Genomic DNA, 8,830 nt, shown 5'->3' with positions numbered 1-8,830 from the left:
ATATCACAGTTATTTTAAGGTATACAGTGCTTGCATTGAATGTAAAAAACCAAATTATAGACTTTGTTCTCGTTTGCTTTGTCTTGCCAGTGAAAACTACCTGCAGTTCAAAGGGAATGCTCCACCTCCTCGCTTGGCCTCAGTTCTTGCTTTCATTCTTGAGGTACTTCAGAGAACCCAGAGCACTGAACCGTGTGACATTGACTCAGTTCTCCCGGCCATCTTGAAATGCATGGTACTGGTTAATGAGCTACAAGGTGAGCTGCTTGTTTGCTTTAAATACCTCTCTGCACACCTGTAACATTTTTGTACTGCTGAGCATCTTTCATCTAGATATTTAAGACTCTTTAGATGAGATGAATGAGATATTTTGACCAGATAAACTGGACAAGCTTTCTTTTTTTGTTAACTGGTCTGGGACTTCTGTCTCCAAGAGGCAGAGAAGTCCTGTCTTGTTTTGCTCTCTAATGAACTAATCATCAACTTCTCAGGAATCTGAAAAGCATTTCTTTTCTCCCCATCCTTCCCATCTCATTTCTCCCAGAGTTGGTGACTGTGGAAGTTTTCTTGCACCTAAAGGTTTGAGACCAAAGATGACTAGCGTATGTTCTCCCCATAGAGGCATTATAAGTGGTTTAAAAGTAGGATGTTGCTCTCCGAAGGCATCTTTGAGTCTTCTTGCTTCTTTTAGCATCCTTTGTTTGGTAGTGAGAACTTCTTTATTTTTAGCTTCTTAAAAAAATGAAGCACTCTGTTCCCCCCACAGTTGTATAATGAATGTGCATAAGCTCAAAATTTCCACTTCTTGCTGTCAGTAGAGGCATTAAGATGGGGATTCACCTCTGACTTCTAGGAATTTTGTCTAATAAAGTACTTTTTGATTCTGGCTTATGAAAGTTTCAAGGACAAGGTATGTTTAGGAAATCAGCTGAATCATCACACACCTTTCTTCCCCCCTTTTGCCATCATAGCCGTATCTGCCTGAAGCTGCGAGTACTGGCTTTGCAACGTGCTATGGAGTAGAGTGAGCTGAATGTCTTGTGCTGCCGAGGCTGGGCTCCTCCACGTCCTTGTAGAAAAGTCCTTGCAGCCCAATCCCACCTTTATAAAGGCAGAGCTGCATCTTGCAACTTGAATGTTTATTTGGGATCAATTAGGGGGAAGAAAACAGTGCTGTTTTGTGAGTTCTTTTTTTTTTTTCCCCCTTAAAAAAAGAGGTAGGGTGGCTTTCAGAACAATATCCACCACTGAAAGTAAGGAGCAGATCTGTATAGCTTTGGGGAGGATATAATGCCATGACTGCTTTTCTTTAATTCAAATAGGAATGACTATAGAATACAAACAGAACTGAAATTTAATAAAATATCTATTTCGACCAAGTGTATGTCTCTCTGCTTTGACTTAAAGAGACCACAGTGTACTTAAAAATCTCTCTGTTTAAAGGATAATGGTGGTGAAAATAAGACTTTTGCATGAATCTGTGATTCATCCAGTTCTTTGTAGTCAATCTAACTGCTCTCACAGTCATTTCCCTTGCATCAATGTAAGATAAAACCATTTTTTTCTCATTTAAAAATTTCACTATTCATGAAAGATGTTCTCCAGATGGTCAGTTCAAGAGCTCTGTGTGAATCCTGTGATTTTTCTTTTACAGTTAAAAAAATATCTACAGACATTGTACAGTACATGGTAGAAGGCTGCCAAGCAGGGTCAGGAGGAGAACGTGCCACCCAGCTGACTTCTGTATTTAGGTAACCAGAAAATATGCCAATTGGCAGTGAAGCTACTGCAAGCCAATTGACAGCAAACATGTTTTTTTAAAATAACTAATTAACCTTAACATTCTGCATTGTCACTTGTTTATGGTGTTTAAATAACGGTACTTTTGGCACTGGTTTTAAACACAGCTTGGCCAAAAAGCCAGACCAAAAAAGTAGAAGAGCGTTCTCATGGATTAGGTACTGTTTTGAAAGGTATATAATAGAGGTGTGTTCCTGCTGCAATGGGGAAAACTCCTCGGGAATGTTGATGGTCTGCATTAGGTGCCGTGAAAGATGTGTGTGGCTAATTTGAAGCGCATATAATGGAGATCAAATCGTCATCTAACAAGCTTAGGGGTGTTTTTTTATTGATTCGATTTTGTGACAAATAAATAATAGATTATTACAATGTAAATTATACTTACTCCATACCTCTGCAAAATGAATCCTGTTTCTCACGTGGATGCAGTAGAAGAGCTGCATGAGCTGAGACCCAAAGACATTTTGCAGACCCGAGCACTGGTGCTGTATTGGCTCATGTCTAGATGAAAGCTCCAGAGAGACTCACAGAAATAAGAACGGATGTTTGTGGGCGTGCCAGTCCGTACGTGATACATCACTTTCATGGGCTGTGTCATCCCTCGGGTGTTATTTCTGATCTGAATGTAATCTGTGATCTTTAAAGACCTCAAACCTGCAGGAAAGACAAATAGGTGCACTTCCATCCAGTGGTCTGCCCTGCTCAACGTCCAGTGGAGCTTTATAAGAAATGCCAACATTATTTCCACAGACTTGAATCTAGATCTCTTGTTTTGCTGTTTTGTTTCTTCTTTTAATTATTATTAAGTAATAAATAAATGTTTTAGTTTTGCATTCAGACACATTACAAAGTGCAGTGCTCTGGAACAAGTCAACCCTGGTGAAACAACAGCAGAATCTGCCAATTTGCTTGAAAATAAACGTGTGGGAATTTAGCATTAGCCTTCAAAAGCATGGCTTCGTTTAAAGAAAGTATTCCATGTAGAGCATTTCAGTGTAACAATATGAAAATTGCCATGCAGCCAGATTGCTTGTTCTGATTAGACTCTTCAGTTGTTCTTGGCATGTTCTCTGCATCTCGTTTTGACCTTGCATTAAGTGTCGCTCTGTCCCCTCAGGCAGTTTATCCAGGACTATGCTGCCGTGTATGATCACCGGGTTTTCAGCATACTCGAAACACTGGCGGTCTGGGATCAGACATTAGTTACCGGCCTGATTCCCACAATCACCCAGTCTCTGAAGGATTCGGAGCACAAACAAGGTCTCGGAAGAAATGCTGCACAGAGGTTTGATTTTTATTTAATACTGTTTTTTGACAATGAGCAGTAAAGATTTATTCTCTTGAAAGAAAGCAGTGTTAGACAGCAGCACAGGTACTCAAGAATGAGTGAATTTTTTTTTTTTGAGTGTCTTCAGCCAGAAATCTCTCTTTGCTCAGGCCTTTCATGGTTTTAAACCATCTATGTTTGCTAAATATTTTCAGAGATGTTTTGACATTTAGGGTCTACAGACCCCAGTAGAATTTATGCAAAGCCAGGTTGCCTCCGCTCACTATGCTGGATATTGCAAAACAGAATAAAGAAGAATTCCTGCCCCAAAGAATTTTCCTGTCAGCCCCTCTTTTAGAGGATTGTATGGGTCATATGTAAAATTCCGGTATAATCAGGTATGATCCGAGATGCTTGGAAAAGAAATACCTATAGCTTAATTTCAAGAGTTCTCTCATAATCTAAACGTAGGAGAGTTGTGGGTGTCCAGAAGAGGCTGGCCTCCTCTCTCCGACAGGCACAGCAGGCTCACACTTCCTCCGTTTGCCCCCCAAGAACTTAGGACAGAAAGATTTGACTTGTGAATCCATCCTGCATGAGGAGGAAACGGGGCACGAGGCGAGCAGCTCGGCACAGGTGCTGGTGTCTCTGGGTGCAGATGCAGCACCCAACTTTCAGCACCTCTATAAATGCTGTTAGAAAACTCCAGGAATCTCTGCCCAGGGTGGCACCCGAGCCAAAAGGGCTCCTCCAGGCAGCTCCGCTCGCTGGAAGGCTGGCCCTTGGCTCTCCTCTGGTCTGGGCAAGGAACTGGCCTCAGGGTTTGCATTAAGGCATGTATTGGGACTACCCAAAGGGCAGGATCCTAGTCACGCCTCAGGCTGGAGGAGTTTGGGGGGGCCCGTTGGCAGGGCCGGGGCTCTACAAAACCCAAAGGACGGAGTTGTGCGAGAGTGTAACTCATGAGACAGTAAAGTTTAGTCACAGGGTATTAATTTTCCGTTTAGTGAAAAATGTATTTAACTAACTCATTTGTCATTATATTATTCACCTTGAATTATCCTCTACCAACAAATACATTTGCTTTTATTTAAAGGGATTCACCCAAGGTGAGACTGAAGTACCATTATGTGCAGGATTTTCATACTACCTGCTTTTGATCTTTTGATAATGTATTTCATAGCTGATTTTCTTTTTTTTTTATACTGTTAGTAAGGCAAAATTCATCCCTTTATGTACAAAATATGAAAAAAAGCAGGTTGGTTGAACTTCCTGAAATATATGCTTGGAGATTACTGAAGAGCTAAATTTCTTTTAGCCTCATCACTTAACCTATATATTATCTAATCTGTTGAATGATATTTTGCATTAACGATTTGTATTTAGAACGTGCTCCATTACCCAGCAGTCTTAAGGTGATCCATGCACACTGTAGTCTAAGAACACTAATAACTGATTTTCTCTCTTCAGTCCTGGCCACTAAATAACATTCTATTAACATATTCTGTGCAATTACTGTAGACGTTAAAGTGCAAACCCATATATATAAAAGAAAAAAAGTTAAGAAGTTGCATTAGATGCTTATAGTGGTGATGTCCGGTGTTACTATTGCAAGGAGCTAGTATGAAAACTGCATTTTTATTTGCTCAAGTTAATATTTCATGACAAAGATAGATAATTAGAATAGACCTAAATGTCAGAAGCAGTACTTTAACAATAATTATATTGTCTAGGTTGGAGAGTATTAGAATGAACTTAAGGTGAAAAGTCTCGTCAACACATATGCACTCTTCTGGAAAATCCACTTGAGTGACAGTGAATCCCTTCTGAATTCCAGGTTTATTTTAAAACAGTCATTACCCTTTCTTGAGGATGATGGACTAAATCTGTGGCAGTGCCAGTCTGCACCCTAGTGCCAGTGGCTCACATCTCTGTGCTGTAGCATGAGCCACAGAGAGATTGCTCATGCAGAAATCAGACAGCAAACACGATGAAGTCTGAATGCCAGTCTCGTCTAAGCCATGGAAACTCTACATCTTAAAATAAAAAATTTCCATTTCCCAGCAGTTTACTAAGCAAGTAGACTTCTAAGCCTCTTCACTATACTTCCAGCTGTAAACAATGCTCTTCCAACCTGGCCGTGCTAAAAATTCACAGCAAACAAAGCAGTTGAATAGATGGGGACGGGGGAGGGAAGTTACTGTGTTTTAATATCCTGCTATGTAAACAATGTGTTTGGGAATTATGCGCTTTTACTCCAAGGATGTGCGAGATTGTTTAAGTAACGTGTTACATTCTTTTGTTTTTTTTTCAACAGAGAAGCCTATAAAAGACTCTTATCTTACCTCGCAGAGGCTGGACAAAATGAGATACAAAAACTGGAAAATGAGACAGGTTAGCAGTGTGCTGGTGATTAATCCTTTCCTCTTGAATGTTCTGACACTGTCGATGCCTTAAACTACACTCTACGACACACTAGCCAAGTTCTTTATCTTTACAATAGAAATACATTTATCAATTTTGTGGGGTTTCTTCCCTCAGGTTATATATTATCTTTAATAATTTCTGTGGTATTTGAATATTGTCATGCATCTGAGGAGTAGCTCTCAATGTACTGTTGAATGGCGACTGAAAGGTACAGCAAATTTATTACATGTTAAAATGCCTATATGAGCGGAGCCTGTATCACAACACTGGAGGTAGGATTTCAAAGTAATTTCACAACTCAATTCACATTGAGCAAGACCTGACCCTCTCAACACTGCACTTTTGAAAATCTTATTTAGTATCTTCGTAAGAAAATCATAACTTTGTAATTTCTAATTTATTATTTTAGTAGAATGAGAAAAACCCCGTGATCTCTCGTACTGAACTTGTTGAATGCAGTGCATTCACCAGGAGTTGCGCCAGTATGATAGAGCTGTGGTTTGTTAAGAGAGGGCTTGTGTGTATGATGTTGTACAAAATGTATATAGCTGTCTTAACCTTCCACCTGTATCAAAACATTAAAGTCTTTCAGATTCCAATGTGAAATCTCTTCTGTTGTCTTTGTGGGTAATATAAGAAAAGGTAGGTACAGATTTCCTATTCTCTTCCCTTTCAATACTATGTTCTTAAAATTAACTCATAATTTTCAGTGATCCCACAATCTTTTTATTAGTCATGACACTGTTAATTATCTGTTTAACTGAGACTGGGTGTAAATGGTGTGAGAAAAAAGAGGAGAGGACAGACGTCTAAAGAAAATACTCCTTTGGGAAATTTATTCCATTTGATCGTAGGCTAGTAATTACTCCTGTTTACCTGGAAAGTTGGATTTTTTTCAAATATTTTGCTGTGTTATAGATTATCTTTTGGGTCTTTCCAGGACAAGTCTAGCTCTGTAACATTTTCTACTTTTTTTTTCTCCTAAAGTTCTCAGGGAAACTTTGATTAATGGCTGTGCTATTTGCATTTTTCACTTCCTTCAATAACCTGTATTTCTGCAACTACTCACTGGATTTGGGGAGTGACAAGTTTGCCCTTTAATGACAACACTGGTGAACAGGCTGCTTACTTGTAAAGTTATTCAAATTTTAACTTTAGGATATTAACGAGAAGGAAAGATTATTTTTGTCTCTAATAGCTCCATAAAAATCCCTAAAATCTTGTTCAGAGCAGCTGCTTTTTCATTACAGTAATCTTATCAAGTCGAACTCGATAATCTTTTTGCCTAAATCAGCTATCGTTACTTCAGATAATGCAGGAACTAAAAGCCTCTTTAGGCTACTTAACAGTGCAGAACATGGAGGGGCTTTTCATTACGAAAGTGACTTAGTGAACCTGCCTTGTGGCTTCTTGTAAGCTGCTGTACCTGGGAGGAGTTTTATTCATCTCGGGAGGATTGCGCTTCTAAAAAGCTTTTTAAAAAAATAAATACAAAAAAAAAATAAAAATAAAAACCTCTCCAAGAGAGATTAATAGAGATGTCTCATGAAATTTGAGTCCTACCACACAGCAGATTACAGAACAGGTGTCTGACTGTAGGATGACTTCCTGCAAGTAAAACTTTTGACTTTTAAACGATAGAGCAGATATTGTAACAAAACATTTAATGATGTGTTTAGTAGGTTGTTAAAGACATATTTAATACTATCTGTAGTGGTTGGAAGTTTCTGAAAAAGCAACAGGGCTTTATGTAAATGCGTTAGCAGCTCCTGGTGCATGAGAAGCTAATTTAAACAGTTTGGAAGTTATCATTCTTCTCTGTCAAAAAGTTAATGCACACAGAAATAAAGCATTTTGCATTGTATTCATCAGCCACTGCCAAATGGGCAGTCTGGTTTGGTCTGTTTGGTATGGACATTTGCAGATGTGACTGACAGTTCTGATACTGTTAATGAGGTGAAGGCTTGCAGAGTGCTAGGCTAGACTGACTTTCCAAGTACACACCAAAACAGCAGTCCAAAACCAGTGAGGAGGAAAGAAGAAAGTGCTGGGTTTAAGTACAATACAGAAAAAGTAAAGAGTGAAAACCCCCATGAACTAAAAGAAATTATATATTATGTCTTACTAGATGCTGTCTGTATAAAGGCTACTTAGGATGCTGAACATTATTTAAATTAAACCTTTCATATTATTTTACATATGAACAGTTTGGTTTAAAAGCAATACAAATGTCTAGCTTCCTTCTACAATGCATGGAGAACTGCTTAAGGTAAAGAGGAGGAGATCCTGGAAAGCTTTTACTCTGGTTGCCACCACTGACAGGAGCAGTTCGTCTGCCTATGGATGCAAAGTCTGCCTTGTCACTCGGCTTAGCAATAGGCTGGAGCCTTGCTGTAAGTCAGGTACAGAGGAGATCTGAAAATAAGACTTCCACCTACTGCTGAGTGGTATCCTTACCCTGTCAGAGGGAAGGAACTCAGCCCCTGCCACGCTTGCTTTCCTCTTCTCCCTCCACTAAAGATTCATCCCCGCGGTGGTTTGTACAAAGCTGAAATGGGTGGGTGTGTGCTGAGGCATCCGTATTGCACCTGGCGTGCACGGTAGGAGAAGGGTGAGAGCAGGAGCAACTCGGCTGTTAGTTCTGCCAGGGAGTGATAGCCTGCTGGCTTGGAGCTTGGCTCCTGGGCAGCTGAAAACATCATCTTGGGGCTTATCCAGCAGATACCTCTGTGTGCAGTGACATCGGACAGCAGCCAACAAGAATTCTGAGCGATTCCCTGATGTTAAACTTAGACCTCTTGCTTCAGAGTAGTTTACTTGCCAGTGTGCGTATAGGTGGTGTGTAAGCGTTTTAACTTGGAACCAGAAGCAATAGATGTTTCTGGTATTACCAGCAACTCAAATACCTACCTCAGAGGCTCATGACCCAGCAACATGCGCTGGCAGCCCAGAAAGCCAACCGTGCCCTGGGCTGCATCCCAAGCAAGGTGACCAGCAGGTCGAGGGAGGGGATTCTGCCCCTCTGCTCTGCTCTGGTGAGACCCCCCCGCAGTACTGCCTTCAGCTCTGGGGTCCTCAGCACAAGAAGAAAATGGATCTGTTGGAGCGAGTCCAGAGGAGGCCACGAAGATGATCCGAGGGCTGGAGCACCTCTGCTGTGAGGACAGGCTGAGAGAGTTGGGGTTGTTCAGCCTGGAGAAGAGAAGGCTCCAGGGAGACCTTAGAGCAGCCTTCCAGTACCTAAAGGGGCTACAAGAAAGCTGGGGAGGGACTTTTTATAAGGGCATGGAGTGATGGGACAAGGGGCAATGGCTTTGAACTAAAAAAGAGTAGATT

General features: G+C 40.6%; 2 protein-coding genes across 2 annotated transcripts in view; one reads left to right on the top strand and one right to left on the bottom strand.

The window, feature by feature from the left end:
- Positions 1-5,466, top strand: part of LOC104160474 (protein MMS22-like) — a gene marked incomplete at its 5' end in the record, with an annotated part of 26,801 nt that extends 21,335 nt beyond the window's left edge. Inside the window, 4 exons of the mRNA XM_009698601.1 lie at positions 91-257; positions 1,655-1,751; positions 2,918-3,085; positions 5,385-5,466. Coding sequence (XP_009696903.1) covers positions 91-257; positions 1,655-1,751; positions 2,918-3,085; positions 5,385-5,466 — 514 coding nt within the window. The remainder of the gene's footprint in view (positions 1-90; positions 258-1,654; positions 1,752-2,917; positions 3,086-5,384) is intronic.
- A 185-nt stretch (positions 5,467-5,651) lies between these two features.
- Positions 5,652-8,830, bottom strand: part of LOC104160472 — a 16,906-nt gene continuing 13,727 nt past the window's right edge. Inside the window, exon 8 of the mRNA XM_009698600.1 lies at positions 5,652-5,695. Within this exon, the coding sequence (XP_009696902.1) occupies positions 5,652-5,695 (44 nt within the window). The remainder of the gene's footprint in view (positions 5,696-8,830) is intronic.

Source organism: Cariama cristata, unplaced genomic scaffold (genome assembly GCF_000690535.1).
Source record: "Cariama cristata isolate BGI_N322 unplaced genomic scaffold, ASM69053v1 scaffold10884, whole genome shotgun sequence".
Lineage (NCBI taxonomy): Eukaryota > Metazoa > Chordata > Aves > Cariamiformes > Cariamidae > Cariama > Cariama cristata.
This window is presented reverse-complemented; position numbering and strand designations above follow the sequence as displayed.